Source organism: Macadamia integrifolia, chromosome 5 (genome assembly GCF_013358625.1).
Source record: "Macadamia integrifolia cultivar HAES 741 chromosome 5, SCU_Mint_v3, whole genome shotgun sequence".
In the NCBI taxonomy this organism is placed as follows: Eukaryota; Viridiplantae; Streptophyta; class Magnoliopsida; order Proteales; family Proteaceae; genus Macadamia; species Macadamia integrifolia.
The window spans coordinates 42252043-42277544 of record NC_056561.1 but is presented as its reverse complement, the minus strand read 5'-3'; the positions used below and the strand labels follow the sequence as shown (position 1 = coordinate 42277544).

Here is a 25502-nt window from a genome sequence, read left to right as displayed (position 1 = left end):
GCACAAAAGAAAGTTGAATTGTGTAAGACCATGTAATCCTTGTGGGGCACTGGTCAGTGACAGACCAATATTTGATGGTTTGATACCTTGTCTCCGGCCTCTTTAACTTGTTTGACATTGGACACCACCGGCAAAATAGGTGTGTAAGTTTGACTTGCGCAAGCCCATGCCTACTTAAAACCCCCTTGAGCAAATGGGTTAAAAAAACACGGATGTTTCCAATTCCATCTAAATCATGAAGCACTACCTAGTGGTATGGTCCTTGTATCCAGACAAAAAAAAGGGGAGGAGGGGGGTAAGGGGAAGAAAGAGGGAGTAACGGCCCACTATTGTGAAGTACAAAAAAATTCATCTCTTGTCGATGCCTTTATGCGCACTCTCTCATTGGCCCTCATACTAGTGCAGGGTCACGTGACCAAGTAGTGTTCTACTTCCCTTATAAATATGTTATATACAACTACACATTATATTATCATACACATAGATTAGAAAATAGGGTTAGTCCTATCTTTGCCCAATCCTAAATGATAAAAAATTTAGGGACTACTAAGGTTAATCAAGACCGACCCAACTCAGCCCGGTGTAATCAAGGTCAATCAACGTTGGGCTTGGGCTGAAATATTTAAAATCAACCTCAGCTTGGGTTGAGCTAAGAGGACCTAGGGGTTAGGTTTTCGGCCAGGCCACCGTTGTTGCACCCCAAAACCTAGAAAAATTAAAATTCAAAACCGGTAGCGGGTGGGATATGTAGTATCAGCTTACCGGTTATTATATTGATTTGAGAGAATTTAGAGAGTGATCTCAAAAATCGTGAATCGGGTCGGGACCAATCCAGATTTCTGCCCTTTCAAATCGGAAAATTCCCGTAAATATTTCCCTGAATCGGTGTGTTTTAAGATCAAATGGCCGATTCTATTGTTTAGGATTCTTGGTTCTAATTCTGGCCGATTCTGTTGTTCTAGGATTCTTGGGTCTAATTCCGGCCGATTCTGGGCCGATCTGAATCAGAATCAGAATCGGCCAGAACCGATTCTATCAACTGATTACTGTGTTTTAAAACCCTGGCCCATATGGTGAAGCCAAAAGGAGAAGCTATAGCCCACAGGGCTCGCGAACAACAGAGCGACTTGGCCATTCTTCTCAAGGGTTCCAAACTCTTCTCCAGTTCTTACTTTTGTTCCCTTTCATTCTCGATCCTCCCCCCCCCCCCCCCCCTCTCTCCTCTCTCCTCTCTCCCCTCTCCCTAGTTGCAGTTGCAGACTCGTAGTTGATTAGTGAAGAAAATGGCGTTAGCCTTCGATGAATTCGGTCGGCCGTTTATCATAATAAAGGAGCAAGAGCAGAAGACCAGATTGAGGGGTTTAGATGCACAGAAGGCCAACATTTCGGCCGGTAAGGCCGTCGCTCGCATACTCCGTACATCTCTCGGTCCTAAGGGCATGGACAAAATACTCCAGAGCCCCGACGGCGATGTTACCATCAGTGAGTTCGTCTTCTCATCATCCCCCGATCTGTGAAAATTTTATGTGCCTTTGTAACTAGCTAAGTAACCTATTGTTCCTGTTTTCCTTTTAACTGCTATTTTGATTGCGATGGAATAGGACGTTCGAGATTCAACCCCCCTTCCCCCCCCCCCCCACCGCCCACCAAAAAAAAAAGGAAGAAAAAGAAGGGTATTACTAGTACATCACAGTTTTTTATTTGTATGTGTGTTACTGTTGCTCTCATTGTTCCTGTAAGTGCATTCAGTTTTCATTTAGTCATGTTCGTGGTTATGGAATTTTACTTTGATGTTAGTCATGAGATAGCGTTTTATGAAGCAACGTTGTGTAAAATCATATGCCTCATTGTTGTAACAGTAGAGCAAACCAACAGTGAGCAGTGGAGTATATAAGACTTATCTCTGTGACCAGATGAAAAATTGTAGAATTGAAGAAACTATCCGTCGAAATCTTCTTGTAATGGAACGAGTACAGGATGAGATGAAGTAGAATAGTGTTGTAGTAGAACCTCCGGCAAAACAGTGTTGCAGTAGAACTAGGTAGAGTCGTATCAGAGAGATGCCATCTTTAGGATTGTAAATTCCCTGTAACAATGCGATTGGATAAATTATGCTTCAATCCCCAAAATAAAACACCCTTTTGGAATCACAGGATTGTTGCACAAAATCTGTGATTAACATACGACTTGGATGGCTATGCTCAGTAGTATGTTTGAATACATATGCTGACTATAGTATGCAAAACGTACACAAGAGAAGACAGAACGAAACGTCTTTATTTATTGCAAAGTTTATATATATATATATATATATATAATGTCCACACCCACTCCAATGCTTGTGCCTGGGCCCATGACCCTGACCTCGGCTCAACACACGCGTGAGAAAACACCCTGACCCTCCCGACAAATGAGAAAAATGAGAGCCCCTCCTATATATATATATATATATATACCCATGATCAATGTAGGAATAAAACTTGAAAGCAAAGACACCCATGTGGGGAGCAAAGACAAAATAAAAAAAGTTAAAAACACTTTTGAAACAAGATTTTTTAAAGTATTTTTTTAAACTTTCAACAATTCACTTACAAGTTTCAAAAATATCTGCAAGAATGCAGACCTAAGTAATGAGCATATTAGACACAGTAGGACACGTTTTTGGGTGTATTTTTTACTTGAACTTACACTAGGTCTGATGAGCTATGCTATAGATTGGAGGTGAAGTCAAAGACTTTTTGAGCCTGTCTTCATCAGTGTAATCGACTAGCTCACCAACCATAAATGAAGGAATGATATTTATTGACTTTGTGAGGTCAGAAAGAAATCTAGAAGAAAAGTTCACAAAACATTCGCTTACAAAGATAATTCATGAATCATCTAAAGGAATGGCCTAAAGCCCTTGATATAAATCATTTGATGGACACCCAACCCATATGATATGAAGTCCCTAGAATTTGGTTTAAAGGTAAAAATGAACACACTGGATGACTTGAATAATACTACTATTATTTTCTCATTTTGGTTAGATGAAAAAGTAGCACCTAGGCACTCTTGGTCCAATGATAAGGTACGAATATTGCAACCTTGTGGTCAAGCGGTAGAAACAGCTATGCTCATTAGTTTGGTCTGCCTTTTTGTCTTGATATTTTGAAACTTGTGGGGGAACTGTTGGAAGTTTAAAAAGCTACTTAAAAGAATTACATGTTTCAAAAATGATTTTAACTTTTTGTGTTTTTTCCCCCCCAAATGGATGTATTTTTTTTCTTTGAATTCTTAGTCCCATATTGATTGTGGGAGAGTGAGAAGAGAGGTATACATATAGATATGTTTTCTTAAAGGGGTAAGCCCTTAGAGGAGGGAGACTCCCTTCTCTCATGTGTCGGGGGTGTTGGGGGTGCTTTTTCACACGTAGGGGCCAAGTGGCCGAGGTGGGTTCATGGTTGTGGTTGTGGGTCCGGTCCACTTATCTTTTTGGAAGAAGTGGGTTTAGACTTATTTTTATATTTTAGCTTAACATATATACTTATGGTTGTGTCTTTTGACATGCCTGTACATGTACATGCGTACAGTTACTTGTGTGTGTATACATGCATACAGTTACATGTGTACGTGTACAGGGACAACTGTGCATTGAATATTAGTACATGTACATCTATATGTACAAGAACCAGAAGGGCGCCATTTATGAGTGCAGTCACACTGATGAAGCCTTTTTCATGCAGAAGACATATGCCTCATAAACAGTTCTATTCTCCACATCCTATAAATTTGAATATTTATTCATTTCTGAACCTCAACTCCAGCTACTATTTGGGACTTGCATTTTCAATCTTTAGATTGAGTGCAGTAAATTCAGAGAGAATAGAGGTGGAATCTCTTAGTCTTTCTGAAGTATTGGCTTACTATTTTCCTATTCTGAACTTAAATACTGCTATTGTTAACATTTGGCTTGTGCCTTGAATATTAAAAGGTAACATATTGACATTATTTCTAATCCTTTTTCTTATTATGTTTATTTGAACAGATTACTGATCCTTCAACTGCTAACATCTTCACTTATTTTTCTACAGCAAATGATGGTGCAACAATCCTGGAGCAGATGGACGTTGACAATCAAATAGCAAAGCTGATGGTTGAATTATCCCGTAGTCAAGACTATGAAATCGGTGATGGAACAACTGGAGTTGTTGTCATGGCTGGTGCACTTCTTGAGCAGGCTGAGCACCTGTTAGAGCATGGTATTCATTCTATTCGGATTGCTGAGGGCTTTGAGATGGCTTCAAGAATAGCTGTTGAGCATTTGGAGCGTATTGCTCACAAGCTTGAATTTGATGTTGCAAACATTGAACCTTTGGTCAAGACTTGCATGACTACCTTATCCTCAAAAATGTAAGGATTTAGGGTCGTGTACCGTGTGGTACTTTTTGATGTGATTGTGTGCATAGTTATGCTAAACTTTTCCTTCTTTTTGATTTAATGCACATTTTAATATTCCATGTCATTTTAAATAAGGTTTGAAAACTTGTTTAAACATGTTCTAGTGAAATGTGCATGGCCGGGTTTCCATGCTTTGTTGAAATATAGTTTCAGGAAGACACTATCAGTCATAACAACAGCATTTTAGCTTAGAGATTCCGTGGCAATGCTACTGATGCTGTTTAGGTAAGAAATTGGTTAAATTGATTTTATCTATATTCTCTCTGGATTATTTAGGTAAACTGCAATTTCATTCTCACATGCTAGTTGTAATTATAGCTGTTCGTCAATATATATATTTTTTCCAATCTGAATTGTGAGTAGAATCAATGCAATATTTTGAAGCTCAGATTCATTATGTCAATCTTCATGTGTACTGTATTGATGATCAGTATATCTTTAGAAATTTTATAACTGGAATATCTACCATGAATGGATGGGTAAATGCCAGTCATTGATATTGGTTATGATGAAATTGAGAGGCAACGAATTTATTCCTTGTCATTTATTTCTTTGTGCATGGGATGTGCAGTTGCTTAAATTTTGCCCCTCAATCTTGATGAAATTGAGAGGCCATGAATTTATTGCTTGTCATTTATTTCTTTGTGCATGGGATGTACAGTTGCTTAAATTTTACCCCTCAATCTTGATGTGCCGGTTCAATCACAGCCTCACACTTATTCCAATGAATGTTGAGCTAGGGTAGAGATGTTGATGCAGATACGGCTGCCCTTTCTTGGTTGGACCAGCATGACCGGCTTTGGAAGCCAAGAGCCAAGAAGAACCGGTCCAGCCCAGGGTTTTGGTCCAACAAGGGTTGGAAATAAAATTAGTAGTTTACTTAGTATTTTATTTCATGCTTTTATTTTCCACACTTGAACGTAGGAGTAGGATTTATTTCCTTGCTTTGATTTCCTTTTTATAGTTATTTCCTAGTTTAGGCTAGTTTCCATTTCAGTTAAGTTTCTAATTTCATGTTCCTATTTTCCTATATATTGGTTGTAATCAATTGAAGATTTGGAGAGCAATTTGATTATTGAATGAATGTGTGAGTGTGATCCTCCTTTTCCCCCTCTCTACTCTGATTTTCCCTCTTTTCCCTAAAGGTTCTCCATCAACTTGGTATCAGAGCCGAAGGATCCTATTCCTTCCCCATCTTTCTTCTTCCCTTCCCATTCTCTGTGTCGGATTCCACCGATAATGAGAACACAGTGAAAAAAAAAAAAAAACCCTAGAACCCTGCCCTCCGCCTTCTCTATTCCTTCCGGCAGCAGCCAAAAAAAAAAAAACTTCATACCCATCGTCCCAGCTGAAACCCCAATCCCACCCCTTCAACCCTTCTGAAACCCCATCGAGCCTCTGTTACCCCCGTCTCAGCCTCGGACTTCCATCAGCCAAAAAGAAAAAAAAAAGCTCTGCTGCAAACAGAGAAGCCGAACCACAACTCCACCGACCTCTTTTTTTTTGGGTCTCAGTCCAAACACCCTCTCCAGGGTTCTGTCCAAAAAAAAAAAAAAGAGCAGAAAGAGAGAAAACAGAACCAGAAGGAAGCGAAGGAAGAAGAAGAGAAGAGGCAGCGAGAGGCAAGATCAGACCAAAAAAAAAAAAAAAAGAGCAGCAAGAGGAGAGAGTCGACGAAGAAGAACAGAAGAGAAGGAACAGAGAAGAAAAGAAGAAGCAAGGAGACGGGAACATACATGTTCCGGATTTCCTCCATCACCGCCTGTTATGCTCGAACATCTTGCCGGCCTGAAATCTTGCATCAACCTTCTCGTAAGCCGATGTTCCCATCGTTGGAAGCGACCGGTGTTCATTCCACCTCTGCATAAGAGATCCCCTCCTCTCCTTTGTCGGCGGTGAAACCCCAACCCACAGTCTTATTTTCTTCCTTCTTTTATTTTAAATTCTTTTGACTTGCCAGAAATACCCTTCCCTTTCTTCTTTATTCCCCTTTTTGTCCCATATATTTTTTATTTCCACTTAAACCCCTGTCCCACACGTGACCATAGTTAGCAAATTCGGATTCGGGAATTATTCGGGCGGAGAATTATTCGGAATAATTCGGTTGATTAATTTAAGGATTCGGTCAAAAAAGCTTATTGGGTTTTTTTTTTTTTAAATACTGTTTAAGTGGACCGAATAATTCGGTTTAATTCGGATTCGGTCCGAATTATTCGCGTTTTATATTCACTTTTGAAAAAATCAAGAATTTTACCGAATTTTATTTTTAATTCGGATTCGGTCAGAATTTTTGATAAAATTCGGAAAAATTCGGTTCGGCCGAATAATTCGCGAATTATTCGGCCGAATTGATAACACTGCACGTGACTGACACACCCTTTTGTGGTTTAATTTGAACTTCCAAAAAAAAAAAAATTTACAATTTTGCCAAAAAAAAAATATTATTTACTATTCTGCCCCTGCCCTTTAAGCCTCCAGTTATTTACTATTCTACCATTATTCTTTGAGTGCTATTTTGTTACTTATCACCATGGTAGCCAATAGTGAAGTTGTTCAACAGCTGAATTCCTATAAAGGAGAAACTGATACAAAATTTGATGCTCTCACTAACATGGTCACGTCCCTAAATACAATGGTGGAATCTATGCAAGTTTCTATTGATCGTTTGGTGGCAGCAGATAAAGGAAAGAGTCCCATTCAGTCTGGGAATTCTTCCAACACCACTCCACAGGATCTGCCAGTAACACCACCACCACCACCACCACATCATACACCACCACCACCACCTCCACCACCATATGGGACTGGTAGACATGATGATGGAGCAGAAAGAACAGCAAAACTGGATGTCCTTGATTTTTATGGAGACAATAATCCAGAATTGTACCTTGACTGGATTCACAGTTTAGATACATTCTTCAGATGGTACGGGTTGACTGAGGCTCAAAAGATTCTATTTGCAGAGGCCAAATGAAAGGCACGGCTCAAGTCTGGTGGATCAAGCAACAACAACAGAACCGAACCCGAGGCATTGGTTTGGTCAATACTTGGGCTGAAATGTATGAAGTCATGAATCGGCGATTCTTGCCTTCTGATTACAAGCAACGCATGCATCTCAGATTTGCACAGTTGAAACAAGAGAATTTGACCGTTGAGGAGTATGTTGCTAGATTTTATTATTTGGCCACTCGTTCTGACTTTAAGTGGGATGAAGAAGTCTTAGTGGCCCAATTTCGTAATGGTTTGCACCCTCAACTTAGTGCTGCCCTTGCATCCAGTCGACTATCTACCATGGAAAACGCCGTACAAGTAGCATATCAAGTTGAGGAAAGTCTGAAACGCCCATACAATCGGAGAAATTTTGCAGATATTTTTTCTCGAGGTACTAGTTCCGTTTGGCAACAGTCTCCTACCCAAGAGAGGTCATCTAGCAAGCCCCAGACAAGTGCTACATCTCTGGCTTCTTCACGACCTAGTCGGCCGTATTCTCCACCTCGACATGTTTCTGAAATGTCATCTTCACGGCCTACTCGCCCATATTCACCCCCTCGGCGTGGTTCAGATAAACCTTCTGATTCTTCAAAATTTACAGTTCGGTGCTACTCATGCCATGGATCTGGACATCTCAGTGCCCAATGTCCCAGCCGTTTGGTTGCTTTTATTGATAAGGATTCTCCTATACCATATATTCCCGAAGAGCAACTTGGTTCTGACACAGTTGATTGAAGAGAAGAGCGTGCAACAGGTGAAGTCAATGACACTCTCAGTGACGATGACCAACATCCTTTTTATGTCATTCGTCATGTGTTGACCACTCAGAAGGCCACTGAAAATGAAGATTGACACCGCAGTAGTATTTTTCAAACTTCGTGTGAAGTGCAATGATCAGTTGCTAACCTTGGTCATTGATGGAGGCAGTTGCACTAATGTTGTTTCTGAAGACGCTGTTCGTAAGCTGGGATTGAATACAGAACCACATCCTAATCTTTACAAGGTTGCTTGGGTGAACAACACTAATCTCAAAATCACAGATAAGTGCTTAGTCACATATTCTATTGGTGGATTTAAGGATACAGTCCAATGTGATGTTCTCCCTCTGAAGGTGTGCCATATCCTTCTTGGTCGACCTTGGTTGTTTGATAAGAAAGTACAGCATTGTGGCTATGCCAATATCTATGCCTTCAAGCATGCCAACGAGACGATGAAGTTTCATCCTGCCAAAGATCTCCCTGAAATTAAGCTCAAGAAGATGGTGAGATCATTTCTCATTCAGCGTATTCCTTCAGATGGTCTCCTCGGTCCTTTCCCTAACTCGACGGAGTCGAGTTCTTTTCAGAGGAGGAGAGTTGATGCAGATACGGTTGCCCTTTCTTGGTTGGACCAGCATGACCAGCTTTGGAAGCCAAGAGCCAAGAAGAACCGGTCCAGCCCAGGGTTTTGGTCCAACAAGGGTTGGAAATAAAATTAGTAGTTTACTTAGTATTTTATTTCATGCTTTTATTTTCCACACTTGAACGTAGGAGTAGGATTTATTTCCTTGCTTTGGTTTCCTTTTTATAGTTATTTCCTAGTTTAGGCTAATTTCCATTTCAGTTAAGTTTTTAATTTCATGTTCCTATTTTCCTATATATTGGTTGTAATCGATTGAAGATTTGGAGAGCAATTTGATTATTGAATGAATGTGTGAGTGTGATCCTCCTTTTCCCCCTCTCTACTCTGATTTTCCCTCCCTTCCCTAAAGGTTCTCCATCAGATGTAAATAATATTGAAGGCTAAAGTTGACTTGTAAATAGTAGCTAATTGGTATTTTGTTGCAGATCATGAAAGAGGAAAAAGTTCCTTATTGAACCAATTTTTACCTGTAGCACGCCAGATACACGATTGGGATTCTTTGTAATTTTAATTATCTTTTTTATGGGAGTTTTAGATAGACTTAGATACCCAGGAGATAGTTTCCCTATTTCAAGTTTCCTAGTTGCTTTAATTTCCTTGTTGGGAGTTGGATTCTATTAGTGGGACGGTAGGAGTCTTGTTGAGTGTGTTGTGTAGGTTGTGCTTGTTCGACCTTCCCTCTCTTTCCTTCTTCTTTTTTCGTTCCTTTATTCTCTTCCTTTTTCCTCTTTCTTTGTTCCTTCTATTTTTTTCGTTACCTTACCCTGTTCTAGAAACACCCATGACAAGTTAAATTGGTGGTCGATCCCTCATCTCCCTCTCGTTTTCAACCTAGGTTTAGGTCCAAAGGAAGCCTTCCTTCGGGCAATCCAGATCCTTGAATCTCATGCCCGAAATCCATTCCTATTGGGGATTATTGTGCCGCAACTGAAACCAAACATGTACTTACTGCCAGATTCAGTTTTACACAAAATTTGACCCACATGTTTTTGTTGATCTAAAGTTAACTTTGGTAACATCTCTACTATCCTACTGTAAGGTTCAGGAGGTTGTCCAGGAGTCATTGTACTGTCCTCTGCCATAGCTCTGATACCACTTAGTGTAGTCCTGATTTAAGGGTTTGTTACACTTGTCATTATTCTGAATGATATATCTTTCATTAGTCATTACGTTATTTCTCTTTTGTTCTGAGTTTTTGGCATTCTCTTGCAGTGTGAATCGGTGCAAGCGCTCCTTAGCTGAAATTGCTGTTAAAGCAGTTCTTGCTGTTGCTGATCTGGAGAGGAAGGATGTTAACTTGGACTTAATAAAAGTTGAGGGCAAAGTAGGTGGGAAGCTGGAAGACACTGAGCTAGTTTATGGTATTGTGGTTGACAAGGATATGAGCCATCCGCAGATGCCAAAGAGAATTGAAAATGCAAAAATGGCCATTCTTACTTGCCCCTTTGAGCCACCCAAGCCCAAGACTAAGCATAAGGTTGACATTGACACAGTGGAAAAATTCCAGACCTTACGTCAACAAGAGCAGAAATACTTTGATGATATGGTTCAGAAATGCAAGGTACAACTCTAGATTTATGATATATTTGATCAGCAGACAGATTTGTATATGCCTTCGATTCAATCTCCGATCATACTGTGTGTATCTTCCTTTCTCTCTCTCTCTCTCTGGTTGTGCTTGGTGTGGGTCCTTTTCTTTCTAGTATGGTGGAATTTCTTCTCTTATCAACTGGTTATCATAGAGAAGAGTATAATAAATTATACTGGTTACATGTCGCTCATAAAAGAAAAGTTTTTTATTTGTTTACATTGTTATTATAAATTTTATGTATACTTGAACCTGCTTTTTTCCATTCCTTCTCCCTAATAGGCTATTTGATGTCTGATTCTTTATGGTCTGATTTATTTACATTGTCCCGAGATGTATTTCAGGATGTTGGTGCTACCCTGGTTATTTGTCAGTGGGGGTTTGATGATGAAGCGAATCACTTATTAATGCACCGGAACTTGCCTGCTGTAAGATGGGTTGGAGGAGTAGAGTTAGAGTTGATTGCAATAGCTACAGGTATGGTCTTCCCATGGTTGTATACTGCAAAAAAAATTTCGTGCATTTGTGTGTGGGGGGGGGGTGATGGAGGGCCGGTAGGGGTAGGGAAGAAATCCCTGAGAGGGTTCTTAGAGTTGCAGGAGAGAGGGAGAAATCACACTAAGAAAGTGGGGGAGAAAGGAGAATCACTCACACATGTCCGTAGGCTCCACAAATACTCAAACTCAATTCATCTTTTCAATCTGTCTTTCTCAATCGATTACAAGCATATAAATAGGAAATTGAAAAACTCTAACATAGAAAGAAATCCTAAAAGGAAACTAACTCAAAAAGGAAAAGAAATCTTAAACCAACTCTAACTATGTCCTACGTATGCAACTTCTCAAAAATAAACATAATAAAATAAACTAAAGATACTAGTCTCTTAAATAAAATAAAATAAACTACTAAAATCCTACTAGACTAAGGACTCAATATGTATCCGGTTCATCTCTTGCTGGATACCCAAATGGGTATGGATCGCTCCGTGGGTGTGTATCTACATCAATTCCCCTGATGTTAAGAAAAACTCGTCCACGAGTTTTGTGAAACGGGAGAATCAACACCAATTGATCAGCATCCATCCTTGCCTGTATGAAATCACCATCGAAACCAAGATTGAATGATATGAAATCCACGACGCGAAGTTCATTGGTGAAGTAGTGACTCGAGAAAATAAAATCAATTTGTTCACTAAAGAGATCAACTGATTTAAAATTTTCCACAAGTTGATCTTCAGCTTCCAACGGTGTCATCTCATCTTCTACCACCGGTGATTCATCTTCTGGTTCGTCTACCTGTTGTTCAACGGCTGAGATCACATAGTTGAAGGTAGAGTGTGTTATGGATTTGATTTCCATGCAATATCATTCAACCTCATCGAGCTTCTCTATTATCAACTGTATTTGTTGACGGATATCTGATAAAAGATCTAGATCCATTGGTCTCTCTTTTTTGTTTTTTGTTTTTTTTTTTTGCAGGGATGGCAGAATTGTATATATCAAAAGTTCACTTTACTAAAAGGATATCAATGTGGGTGCAAGGGTATACTTGGAAGTGAAGTGTAAAAAAGAAGAACTAGGGATAAAGGAAATAACATATAAAGAGAGGGCAAAGTAGGCAAATCAGAAAAGTTAGAAGAAAGTTAAAAGAGAAAAAAAAGCTCATGGGGTTTGGGCTACCGAAAAAAAGGGGGAACATGTCTCCTTCTTGGAGTTGGAAGCCACAAGTCGTTGGTCTCTGTCGAACTGAAGGAACCAGAGATGGAGAGTCGGCTTGGCCCAAGGGACGTGACTCGATGGGATCTTGCAAGTATCTATCCTTTCTCTCTCTTCTGCTACGTCTTCTCTTTTTCTTTTTTCTTTCTCGTCTTCTTGCTTCTTCTTTTTCTTCTTCTGATTTCTGTTTCTCTTCTGGTTCTGCTCTTTTTTTTTTTACTCGGCAGAACCATGAAACAGGGATGGGTGTCGAAGGAATCTTCTTTTTTTTTCCTTTTCTGTTCTGGTCTTCTCTTCTCGCCTTCCTGCTGCTCCTTCTTCTCTTTTCTCTTACTCGTCTTCTGCACTGCTGCTTCTTTCTTCTTCTTTTTTTTTTTTTTTTGCTGCTGTTGGAACCCTAGAAAAGGGGCTCGACTAAGATGGGGTTTTGGCGGCTTCTCTGTCGACTCTCTCTTCTTCTCTTCTTCTCTTCTTCTTCTGCTGCTTCTTCTTCTTTCTTCTCTTCTTCTGTTCTTTTATTCTTTCCTGGTTCGACCTTCCCTATCGACTCTCTCTTCTTGCTTCCGTTTTTTTTTTTTTTGGCGGAAACTGAGTAAAGGAGGAAGTCGATGTGGTTTACAGTCGAACAATAAAGGGAAAAGAGGCTTTGGGAGAGGAAGAGAATGAGAATTTTTTTTTTTCTTTTTCTGGTTACAGAAGGGGCAGTGGGTTGGGGAATATGGTCGCTGCAAGGGGAGTAGGCTGGGTTTTTGTTATCTGGTCTGAACAGAGGCTCTTTTTTTAATGGCGGTTCTCAGTCTCTGTAGAAACCAGAACAGGGAATGGGAATGGAAGAAGGGAGATGGAAGGGGAGTGGATGGGGATCCTTTGCTCTGATACCACTTGATGGAGGGCCGGTAGGGGTAGGGAAGAAATTCCTGAGAGGGGTCTCAGAGTTGCAGGGGAGAGGGAGAAATCGCACTAAGAAAGGGGGGGGGAGAAAGGAGAATCACTCACACATGCCCGTAGGCTCCACAAATACTCACACTCAATTCATCTTTTCAATCTGGTTTTCTCAATCGATTACAAGCATATAAATAGGAAATTGAAAAACTCTAACATAGAAAGAAATCCTGAAAGGAAACCAACTCAAAAAGGAAAAGAAATCCTAAACCAACTCTAACTATGTCCTACGTCTGCAACTTCTCGAAAATAAACATCATAAAATAAACTAAAGATACTAGTCTCCTAAATAAAATAAACTACTAAAATCATACTAGACTAAAGACTCAATATGGATCCGGTTCATCTCTTGCTGGATACCCAGATGGGTATGGATCGCTCCATGGGTGCATAACTACATCAGGGGGGGTGGGGTGGGGCAATAGATATGGTTGTATGCTGCATTTTGGAGCTAGCTTTTGCAAATTCATCTTTGCCACTCTGGAACTTAGTTACTGTTTTACTGTGTTTATAGGTGGAAGAATTGTGCCAAGGTTCCAGGAGCTGACACCAGAAAAGCTGGGAAAGGTAATATGTTAGCCTTTGTGGTTCTTGCTTCTTTGAGTTTTTTAATCAGATAAATATAATCGTACCCTTTTAAAATTATATATATATGTTAATAAGTAATAGCTTGTGTGGACTGCAGTTAATTTCCATAGTGGAGGGTAGGTGTTTAGAGGATCAATCTTTACTGGAGTTATATAAGATATATGCAGTATACCTATTAGTAATATATAGCTGTTTTCATCCAAGCCCCCCCCCAAAAAAAAAAATGACTCAATTTTGCTAGCCATTCTATTTTAGGTCAAATAACTTTCTGACTGAGATTGTGTAAAGCTGTTTGTGCTCCCCTTCATCATTTTTTGAAGTCCATGCCCATACTTGCACTCAATCTCTGATGCCGTTTCTGCACAGTTGGTGTTTAACAATGGTTGCAGTCCCATGCTTGCTACTACTGCTACCACCACCACCACCACTCAGAAGATAATGGCCCTGAATTGGGACTAGAAAATACTGTTCTCATATGTCATGTCCTCGTGAAGTTGATGGTCTAGATATAAGGGAAACATTTGCCAATACTACCTAGTTCAACCAACGAAACTGGATTATGCATCTTCTTTACTTTTTATGAAGCTGAAGCAATCCCATTTTCCCTTTTAATCCATACTCTAGCAGCAGACTATCTATATGATGTGTCAGTTTCTCCAAAAGAGATGGACTAGTCTGCTGTTGAACCAATGTTTAGCTTCTTTTTTCAGGGTTTTTTTTTTTTTTTTTTTTGTTGGGGGGGGGGTGGGGGAAGCCTTTCTGATAATTTGATTTGGTAGAATACTGCTGAAAGGATAGTTTGTTACGGAACTATTGAAGGAAAGTATCGTCAGATATCATAATATCACATGGGAACATTGTGTAAAGGTTGTTTAGGAGAAGTTAGAATCTGGATTAGAACTCTTTGAATTTATCGTATTCTGTCAATTAATGATTTGAAGAACCGACATGTACTAAATTATTGATGTAGATTTTGAACTGCATACCAGTGGTATGGTTCGAGATTCCATTTTTTTATATTCATCCAACTCTTGATATAGGATATGTTTTTTTATTGTCAGGACTCAGAGATTGCCACTATAACTAGTTTTACATTAGCTTGTCGTGTTAGAATGTGGAATTAGATGTCTTTACATTAATGAACTTAATTTTTGGGTTATCCTTTTTATTCATGCATCAGAAAACTATGATCAGGTCATTAATATTTAGAAATATAGGTGGGGAATATTGATATTTTTTTCAATTTATCCTTGCAGGCAGGTTTAGTGAGAGAAAAGTCATTTGGGACAACTAAAGACCGAATGCTCTATATTGAGCAGTGTGCAAATTCAAAGGCTGTGACTATATTCATTCGTGGTGGTAGGGGCATCCTATCCTATTTTCCTGTTTCTCTTGTTCACTTGAAGATGTCTACTTGTGGATAACAATTAATGCCATCATCTTTTTTGAGTTTTCACATTGTAGGTTGTGCTGTATGTTTTTCTCATGTTCTGTCATTAGATTCTTTTTCCATATTGTGATTTTGATGCATAATGCTCAACTAGTGATTGTTTACATTTGTTGTATTGTATGGTTGCATTTCAGTTGACCATCTTGTCGGATTCTCATGTTACATGAGAAGCTTCATTCTTTGTGTTGTATGGTTGCTTGCTTTTAGACTAAGTTATGAATTATTGCTTGCTTTTAGCCTTTTAGTGATGTAGATGAGTCACTTAATGGTTTTATTTTATTGCAAATAAGCCTTGGGTTGGGTTATGTATGTGTTAGGCTATTGATCCAATGGGTTTTTTTTTTTTTTTTAATGGGCCACTTTAATGGGCCTAAAATATGGGTAGAAAGTATGAAAACGAGATTTAATTCATTAGTTTAGTTAGAGTCCTGTTTTGAGTCTATTTCCTTTGTTATTTCAGTTTGAGTCAATTTAGATTTCCCTATTAGTGAATGACTAGTTAAGTACCTACTCCATGTTGGAGTTCTAGTCTAGTCCTACTTGGAGTCTAACTCCTAGTTAGGTTATGACTGCTAGTCTGACCTCTTTATATAGAGGAGCTAATGTAATCTAATTTCACAGATTTGAAGAATGATTAATTGAGTTAATGTTTGCGAGCCTTAGGGCTGTATGTGATTCTCTTCCCCCCCTTTTTATGTGATTTCTCCCTCCCTGGTTGGATTTGTGCAATATCTAATTGTGTGATCCCTTCCTCCCCCTGCTATTTTGATTTCCCCTCTCTTCCTTAAGGCCCTTTCCATCAATTTGGTATCAGAGTCGAAAGATCCCTTGCTCTATTGAAACACAACTCCCTTCACCTCCCACAGTGGCCCTTCCACCTCCCACGCAACTCCCTCTCCCTATTACCTTTCCCATTCCCTGAACCTTTTCTTTTTCCCTCCCTTCGTCAATAACACATCTCAGCCTTATCCCAACTAAATGGGGCCGGCTACATGGATCTGTGTAAAAAAAAAAAAAAAAATCTGAGACATCCCACTCACAAACAATCGGCAACCCAGATCTTAGCCCTCCAAGCAGCTCTGTTAGATACCATACTTGGGTGAAGACTTAACTTTTGCATATCTCTTCTTAGTAACTCATCAATGGTCATTTTTGACCTGCCGCTAGTCCTTTTCGCTCCATCTGCATCTGGTCACTCCTTCGTACTGGTGCATCGAAAGGCCTCATCTGAACATGGCCATACCATCATAACCGACATTCTATGAGCTTATCCTGAATTGGAGCAATTTCTAAATCGGTTCTAACCTTTTCGTTTCTTACTCTATCTCTCAGGGTTTTGCTACACATCCATCTCAACATCCTCATCTCAGCCACACTCAGCTTATTTATGTTACGTTTTTTGATTGCCCAACATTCTGCACTATACATCATAGCCGATCTTATGATTGTCTTGTAGAATTTTCCCTGAAGTTTTAGAGGAATACGTCGATCACAAAACTCTCTAGACACCCCTCTCCATTTCATCCATTCTACTTTAATCTATGGGAAACATCATCATCAATCTCACATTTGTTTAAGGTAGAGCCCAAATAGCTAAAACAGTCGCTTTGCGAGATCTCTCTCCCTTCAATTTTCACTCCCTCGCTATCACTCCCCAATCGACTAAAGTTACATCTCATACACTCCGTCTTTGTTCTAATTATCTTAAGATCTCTCGATTCCAAAGTACATCTCCATAGTTCTAACTTATCATTAATCTTTGTCACTATTTTACTAACCAGAATAATATCATCTGCAAAATGCATACACCACGGGATCTCTCCTTGAATATTCCTAGTTAAATCATCCATGATAAGTGTAAACAAGTAGGGGCTCAATGTGGGTCCTTGATGTAACCCGCAAGTAATAGAAAACTCAACCCCTTGGCCTCCCACTGATCTCACACTAGTCACCACATCTCCATACATGTCTTTACTTATATCTTCGTATTTACTTGACACCCCTTTCTTCTCTAAGACCTGCTGTATTAAATCTCTGGGGACCCTATCGTAGGCCTTTTCTAGGTCAATGAATACCATATGGAGATCCCTCTTGTAGATTCTATATTTTTCCATGAGCCTCCTAAGAGGTAAATCGCTTATGTAGTGGATCTCCCGGGCATGAAACCGAATTGGTTCTTAGATATATCGGTTTCCCTTCTTATGCGAACTTCTATTACCTTTTCCCATAGTTTCATAGTATGGCCTGTGAGTTTAATGCCTCTATAGTTGTTGCAGCTCTGTATATCGCCTTTATTCTTGTAAATTGGGACAATAACACTTCTCCTCCACTCATCAAGCATCTTTTTCGTGTTCATGATCTTGTTAAACAACTTGATTAACCAAACAACCCCACATGCTCCCAAACTCTTCCCTCCCTTAAATTAAAAAAAAAAAAAAACATAAAAAGATAAGCAAAGTTGGTCGATGGATCTAGACCTTTTATTGGATATTCGTAAACAAATGCAATTGATAATAGAGAAGCTTGATGAGACTCAACGACATTGCACGGACATCAAAACCCTAACACACTCTACCTTCAACTATGTGATCTCAACCGTTGAATAACAGGTACACGAATCAGAAGATGAATCACCAGTGGTAGAAGATGAGATGGCACTATTGGAAGTTGAAGATCAACTTGTGGAAAAATTTAAATCGGTTGATCTCCTCAGTGGACTGATCGATTTTATTTTTCGAGTCACCACTGCACCTATGAACTTCGCGTCGTGGATTTCATAGCATTCGATCATGGTTTTGATGGTGACTTCATCTAAGCAAAGATGAATATTGATCTATTGGTGTTGATTCTCCGTTCTACAAAGTTTTTTCTCAACATCGGGGGAATTAATGGGCTTATTTTATTGCAAATAAGCCTTGAGTTGGTTTATGTATATGTCGGGCCTTTGATCCCATGGTTTTTTTTTTTTTTATAATGGGCCACTTTAATGGGACTAAAATATGGGTAGAAAGTAGGAAAATGGGATTTAATTCATCATTAGTTTAGTTAGAGTTTTGTTTTGAGTCTATTTCCTTTGTTATTTCAGTTTGAGTCAGTTTAGGTTTCCCTATTAGTGAATGGCTAGTTAGTTACCTATTCCATATTGGAGTTCTAGTCTAGTCCTTTTTGGAGTCCAACTCCTATTATGTAAGGTCTAATCCTACTTGGAGTCTAACTCCTAGTTAGGTTATGACTACTAGTCTGCCTTCTTTATATAGAGGAGCTAATGTAATCTAATTTCACAGATTTGAAGAATGATGAATTGAGTTAATGTTTGAGAGCCTTAGGGCTGTGTGTGATTCCCTTCCCCCCTCTTTAATGTGATTTCTCCCTCCCTGGTTCGATTTGTGCAATATCTAATTGTGTGATCCCTTCCTCCCCCTGCTATTTTGATTTCCCTTGCTATTCTGATTTCTCCTCTCTTCCGTAAGGCCCTCTCCATCAAGGACTTTACCCATAAAAAAGAGAAATGTGTAGAAAGAGAAGAAAAGGGCTGCAGGAAAATTTGTAAACAGTTTCTCTAAGACCAGGTTTTTGTTGTGGTGATACTTCAGGTAACAAAATGATTATAGAGGAGACAAAGCGCAGCCTCCACGATGCCTTGTGTGTCGTTAGGAATCTAATCCGCAATAACTCTATCGTATACGGTGGTGGATCAGCTGAGATTTCTTGCTCACTTGCTGTTGAGGCTGCTGCAGACAGATATCCTGGAGTGGAACAGGTACAGATAAGTTGCTTCTTATTCTCCCCTAACCAAGTGACTAGAATTACAAATAACTTGTGGTTTATTGGTAGTATCTTCAACTAACTTCTTCACACTTTATCATACCTGTAGTATGCTATCAGGGCCTATGCTGAAGCTTTGGACTCGATCCCTATGGCACTTGCCGAGAACAGTGGCCTCCAATCCATCGAAACACTATCTGCTGTGAAATCTCAACAAATCAAGGTGAGCATGCCATAGTTGCTGCTGTGGGTTTGGTCTGTAGCCCTTGAGCATGGTATATTTCTTATTGGTAATTTTGCATCTTACTTATGTGGGACACCCTATTGTTGGACAATTCTTGGATCTCTCTTGCAGGAGAACAACCCATGTTTTGGGGTAGACTGCAATGATGTTGGAACAAACGACATGTGTGAACAGAATGTCTTTGAGACTTTGATTGGAAAGCAGCAGCAGATCTTGCTGGCCACTCAAGTCGTCAAGATGATTCTCAAAATTGATGACGTTATCTCGCCTTCTGATTACTGATTTATCAGGTAGATTTCTTAGTGAACGAGCTTGGAGTTCTGTCGATGTATCTGGCTTGTTCAGCCAGTTTCTTTTGTATCCTCCTTTTTTATTTTTCTTCTTTAATACAAATGACCTATTAGCAAAAAAACAAAAAAAAAAAGGAGCTTGGAGTTCTGCATTCCCTGAAACCATCACATGATTCGTGTTTTTTCACGTGTTGCATGTCAGGTCAAAGGCCATATTTTGATTAATGGAACGAATGTATGGAGACTTTTGACTGCTTCACATGGTTTTGTGGCATGTCTTTGGCATGGCTTAGTTTCTTACGCTGATTATTCTGTAGCCATGCCATCTTTTTGAATGCAATATTTGCTTGTGTTTCAAAAATGGGTAGTTTATTGCTTCAGAAACTCACCAATGTCCTCTACATCTATATGTAAATGATGGGAAACCATCAAAATATCCTGGTTTAAATTTTTTGGGCAGTATATACTACTTTCTTCATTATTATTAGTAGTAGCCGTTAGATTTTCTGAATACTGCAAAGCTGCCATTTTTCTTGAAGTTCTATCATATCAATTGAGAACTATTGAAGCGCCAAATGGGCAATCCATGAAAACAACTTATTCAAATTCTAATTTCAACTCTAACCTTGTGAATCAGCTGATTGCCATCTCTTTCCTGATGGATTGGTATTGCTTGTCTCTTACTATAGTTGAATCATTAGGCTGTGGTAAAGCTCTTCTAATGTCAAGGTCACTTGGAGAGAATGAGGTAACAGGGCTTGTTTTCATACTATTGCTCTTTTCTTTTTCGCAATTCTGTATCTGGCAAAACCCTTAATTTGTGCATTTGCCTATTCCAAGTACTGTTCATATAATTTCCAATGCGTGTACAAAATGCTCCAATATCAAATGACTAGGTGTAATTGTTGATTTCCTGGATAGCAGTATCTTGGTGGGGCATTATCAAGTGGCTGGTCCTATTTCTCACCGCATGCACGGTTCATATTTTGCCGTGTCAAAGGCCGGGTTAGAAGTCTAGAAGTCCAGGGCTACAATTGTTTAATGTGTTCCATTCTTTCTCTTTCTGTATTTAATGCCTGAGGCAGTTCTTACAACGAGGGAGGTCAGCCTGGTTGGTTGGCTGGTAGCCCATTATTGAGTTTTTAGTCTCTTCTTCTTGTAACTGATAAGCTGTTGCCAAGAGGTCAGCAAGCAGTTTTTTAACTTTTGGAAACAGCCTCTCCGTGAAGTATGGGGGTTAGGTTGTATACATTATGAGTCTCTCTAGACCCTGCAGTGGTGGGAATCTCGTGCATTAGGGATCACTTAAGCAGGTCTAACTTCTTACTATACAGTACACATCCCCGCAGAAGTTGGAATGAAGTATGAAAAGGAAAGAAATATGTTGGCACATTCCTTTCCGATGCTCTCCCATGATAAGCGCATGAAGCAACATGGCATCTACATATCATTACAGGGGTTGGGTCCGGCCTTAATTATGGTCTCGGTTTTTGATGTTACCATACACTTGTTATATTTATTCAAACTTTTTTTTTTTGATTCCCTCAATAAGGCAAAATTTCACCTCTATTTCTCCCTTGTTAAAGCCCCAAAATTATCAATGTTTCCCTCTCCCTCCCTTCCCTCCTTCCTGTAGCCTCCCGATGACTGCGAAAATGGTAACCAATAAGAAGAAAAATTTGTTGTAGGGAGAGTGGAAGACTATTGACCTCTCCTGACCATGGATGGGGTAATTGGATTGCGTTGGCTGGAATCAGATTGAAATTGGCCGATGTTGATCCTGATATTTGTAATGCTATCCAGATCGGTTAGTGGGGTGGTTGTCTAGTCGGATACTGGATTGGACCGGTCCAATTCGATTGTATCCTTAATACAAAAAAGAGAAAAAATAGGCCAGTCTTTCTTTTTTTTTTTTTTGTTACAAAAAAACCCAGATGGCTACCCTTCCGCTGGCTGCTACTTGCACTACGCTCTCAAGATTTATGAATCTTGTCAATCTATACAAGCAGCCACGGTTCAAGAACATGGAAGGAACTGCAAAGGGGTAGATAAGCTAATAGGTTTTAATTGCAGTGATCACCTTTGGACTTAGGTGACTCCTTTTCTTGACTGCTTTACAAGACAAGCCTCTCTTAACATTTCATTTTAGATCTTCTGTTAGCCAGAATATCAGTTTTGATATTGTCTCTTTTCTTAGCCCTTTTCATCATTTTACTAGTTTTCAAAACACATTATGTGTTCCGATATCTGAATCTCACAAGAATTTCTCAAACAAAATTTCTTCAGATTCCCACATTTCTTCTTTTTCGTCTTCTTCTTAGAGCGTACCACAAACCTTCTAATCACAATCTTGAAAACTTAAATATGGCTGGGAAAAATGAATGCCTTTAGCTGGTTCATGGGTGAAGAGTCTGAAAAGATAAATAGAAAACTCTCTCTAAGCAGTGGTTTCATGCGAGAGAATTGTGTCACAGACTGCCACTCATTGCTCCTCTTGTCATAGAGGAAGAAATGTGATTGAGAGAAAGAGAGAAAGAGAGACAGAGAGACAAGAGATTGTGACCATAGCTTTTGTAGGGAGTGTGGGAGGAAGGCCACGGGAGAGGGTAATTTAAGGATTTAGAATTAATGGCGGAGAAAGAGAGGTGAAAGTTTGTTTTTCTGGAAGAAAAAAAAAAGAAACTTTCAGTAGGGAATTTTGAGTAAATATAGGGTACGTTTTTTGAGAAAACTTCTATCACTCCCCTGGATCTACACCATATATACTCAAATTCTCCTCTCATAAATATAGGGGAGATAAAAATGTTCGTCCTATGATGCATGAGTTGGGGTTTCAGCAATTCAGCCACCTTAAGTCATGAGTTTAGGAATCGGCATTGGCATTGACCGATCGATACAGGATCAATTTACAAAAAATATTGAGAGGCCAAGCCGCCAAATTCTATGATCTGCCTGATACAGTTGATCTTTATTGGTATCAGTATAGGTATCAATATCAGTCGTGATCGATACATACGCCAATACCAAGAACTTAAATCCCTCCGTGGGTTCTTCCAGTTTAAATTGTTGTTATATGCTGTTGCTGCTAAAACTACAACTGCTTCCCATTCCCATTATATATGTTGGTGATAGTTTTGTGGCGGCAATATTGACGTCTTAAATTTGAAAGCCTATTTCAGGTGGGAGTTCATGAACTACGCCTAATATCATATAAAAATTATTTATTTAAACCATCAAAATGAAAAATCATATTGGTTCAAAAGTAGACCATGATTAGTTGATGTACCTAATATATTGACCAAATTAGTGTGAGAAGTTGCTGAAGAACCGCTTTAAGGTTGTCTAAGTTTTAACCTATAGTGAGTGGGTCAATGTTATAAAAGAATTTACCCTTGTAATTGATCTAATTTCAAAGGGAAATGAGAAGTTTATCAGAGGTTACTAATATTTTTTTAGTTTGGTAGAACTTCCAACCATATTTTGACCTTGGCATATGTACTCATATTGGGCTGAAATTGACCAGTGAGTTGAGTGTAAGATCCTCTGATAACATGATAGGTCATGCCCATCACTATTCACATATCACCACTGAAAAATTACTGAATTCATATTTTCTTTAACCTCTAAAAAAATGAAGAATGATTTCTACCAAATGAAAAATGAAGAATGATTTCTACCAAATGATGATGTGATAATTTTTTTTTGGTAAAAAAGATGTGATAATTTTCATTAGTACATGTCTTGGATTAGCTATGTGTCAAGTTTTAAAGTTTAATTCAATTAAATACTCTCTAGTGTAATGACTTATGTCTATACCTGCTTACATTATTCCAACCACTACACTACTATGCGCCCTTCTAAAATCCTGATTTTCAAACTTCTATTTTGCCACTTGACAGACTCTGTTTGAAGTACATGTAAAAAGGAGATCTTGGGGTCTATATGTTCTCAAATTTAGGCTCCATTAAATCTGTCACATGACAAATATTTGGGTTACCTTGATAAACTTGTAAAGCATGCTTTTATAGTAACCAGAAAAAAAAAAAAAAAAAAAAAAAAAAAAAAAAAAAGTAAAGCATGCTTTTGTTACATTTTTTTTTTTTTGGGGGGGGGGTGGTGGGGGTGTGTTGCGGGGGATGGTAAGATTTGCTTTACAAAAGATGAGGGTTGATGGACTGAGTGTTAGAGGTAGGATCTCTTGTATCCCATCGCATGAGTTTGTGGGCTGATTTGCGCGCCCCCACTTTGTGTGTTTTCTTTGTTACGAGAGCCTCAACAAACTAGGGTCCATGCGAGGGTTTAGGGCAGCAGTCCCCCGAAGAAGATTTTTAGGGTTATATGGATATTTTTGGTAAATCTGTATCAATATAATATTACTATGAATTTTTAGTGATGACATTCTCTGATGAAAAAAAACGTGAGGACGAGTGATTATAACCCTATTCTCTATTATTAGTGAAATAGTTCTCAATCTCACAGTGGACATAGATAATTTTATCGAATCACGTAAATCCTTATATGTTGTGTGATTATTTATAAGTTATTTCTATTCGTTTTCTGCATCGTTATAGATTTCAGTTTTAACAATGAATGAAATTTCTCATATATATAGGAACTTTAACAAAGCTTGCTAAGATTAGGGTTGCAAAGCAAGGGATGACCCATGATCTGCACTCTCCCACCAAATAGCGAATGGAGTTAATGAACACTTGAATTGAAAATGGACAAGACAAACAACCATACTCTTATTGCAGCTCCAAGATGGGTTATGCAGTGGGCAGTGCAGTGACCACACATCTACTCTTAGCCAATGTTTGTTAAAATTGGTAGTTGTGGACATCACTTTTTAGTCCTCAAAAGTTGGATAATGGATGATGGACCCTGGACTATGGATACCATTAAAAAACCAAAAGAGAAAGGAATAAAGATGGCATCTCATCGGAACTTCCAAGGGCATGTGCATCGCCACCATCTCAACTTCCCTTGTGCCCTACCACCATCAATTTACCTGCTTCCTAATTACTACCCTATCCTTGGGCCCACTAGGTCAAGTGGGCCCAACCCATCAACACAAACTGCATGTGCAGTTCCTTGTTGCTCTTCATACTTGCTTGTGTCTCAAGGTTTTGATAGATCAGCTTTTATCGAATTGATTGAAAGCAATGAGAATTTTTGAAATTGAAATTGAAATTGGGGAGATCTAAAGATTTTCACAAATTTGTGATTTTTTGAATTCTTTTTATTAAAAATTCTTTTAGATCTCGCTACGAGAAGTAAGTTTCTTGGATCTCCGGCTGTTTTTTCTGAATAAAGAAGAACAAAATTGGTACAAAATAAAGGTCAAAGAACACTCAGCCGATTCTAAATTAGGTTGTAAGAATCTTCATTAATCGACCCTAATTCTAATAAAATTTCAATCAAATTTCTAGAATCATGGTGTGTTCTCTCTTCCCTTCTTAAGAAGAATTTGACAAAGAAAAAAACAAGTCTCTCCGACGTAGAACAAAGGCTTGGCAAAATTGTCCAAATAATGAAGATTCTCCGTATTAGAAGTTATAAATACGGTTCTCGTTTTAAATCTTTTTTTTTTTTAAATATTAATCTATAATTAACAAACCTTGAACAAGATTACCAAGATTAAAAAAAAAAATCCTCGAATATAATTTTCTTGATCTGAATAAAGAAGACTTAAAAAAGTGGTATTTCTGATCACATATCAATAGATTAGGGGACTTAAATGTGTCACACGGAAAAGAGAAAACAGAACAAGAAACAGCAATCCTCAATCAAAGGAGAAATTTATTATTCGAAGAAATTCAGAACTTAGTGTTTAAGGGCCAAGTTAGCTATTTGAGATTCTTATGGAAGTGTCTCTTTCATTGACATGGAGTCAAGAATACATCTTAGTCCAGGGCCACAAAAAGCTGTTCAATTTTTGTTATAACCTATAGGCTCTTCACAAGTCACTAGGTATCTCTTACGCTTTATGGACTAAGACTAAAAAGTGGATGGGGTTCCACCTATAAATATTGGTATGCCCAACCAATTTACCCCACCACCAGCCCCTTTCTATTATTTCTGGCACCCC

The 25502-nt window shown here is 38.8% G+C and overlaps 1 protein-coding gene across 6 annotated transcripts; it reads left to right on the top strand.

The window, feature by feature from the left end:
• The first annotated feature begins 1194 nt into the window (after nucleotides 1-1194).
• On the top strand, nucleotides 1195-20953 carry LOC122079654 (T-complex protein 1 subunit epsilon). 6 transcript variants are annotated; one of them, XR_006140480.1, is made up of 11 exons: nucleotides 1195-1482; nucleotides 4074-4392; nucleotides 10045-10393; nucleotides 10765-10897; nucleotides 13592-13644; nucleotides 14922-15024; nucleotides 18709-18875; nucleotides 18990-19103; nucleotides 19236-19414; nucleotides 20104-20162; nucleotides 20339-20953. XR_006140480.1 is itself a non-coding variant. In XM_042646299.1 (10 exons), the coding sequence occupies exons 1-9, from the start codon at nucleotides 1284-1286 to the stop codon at nucleotides 19404-19406; spliced, it is 1608 nt and encodes a 535-aa protein (XP_042502233.1). In that variant the 5' UTR covers nucleotides 1195-1283; the 3' UTR covers nucleotides 19407-19414; nucleotides 20104-20953. The 6 variants fall into 6 exon arrangements, 4 of the variants coding, with proteins under 4 accessions (XP_042502233.1, XP_042502234.1, XP_042502236.1 ...); XR_006140481.1 differs by having other exon boundaries at nucleotides 20052-20162; XM_042646299.1 differs by having other exon boundaries at nucleotides 20104-20953.
• The last annotated feature ends 4549 nt before the right edge of the window (nucleotides 20954-25502 follow it).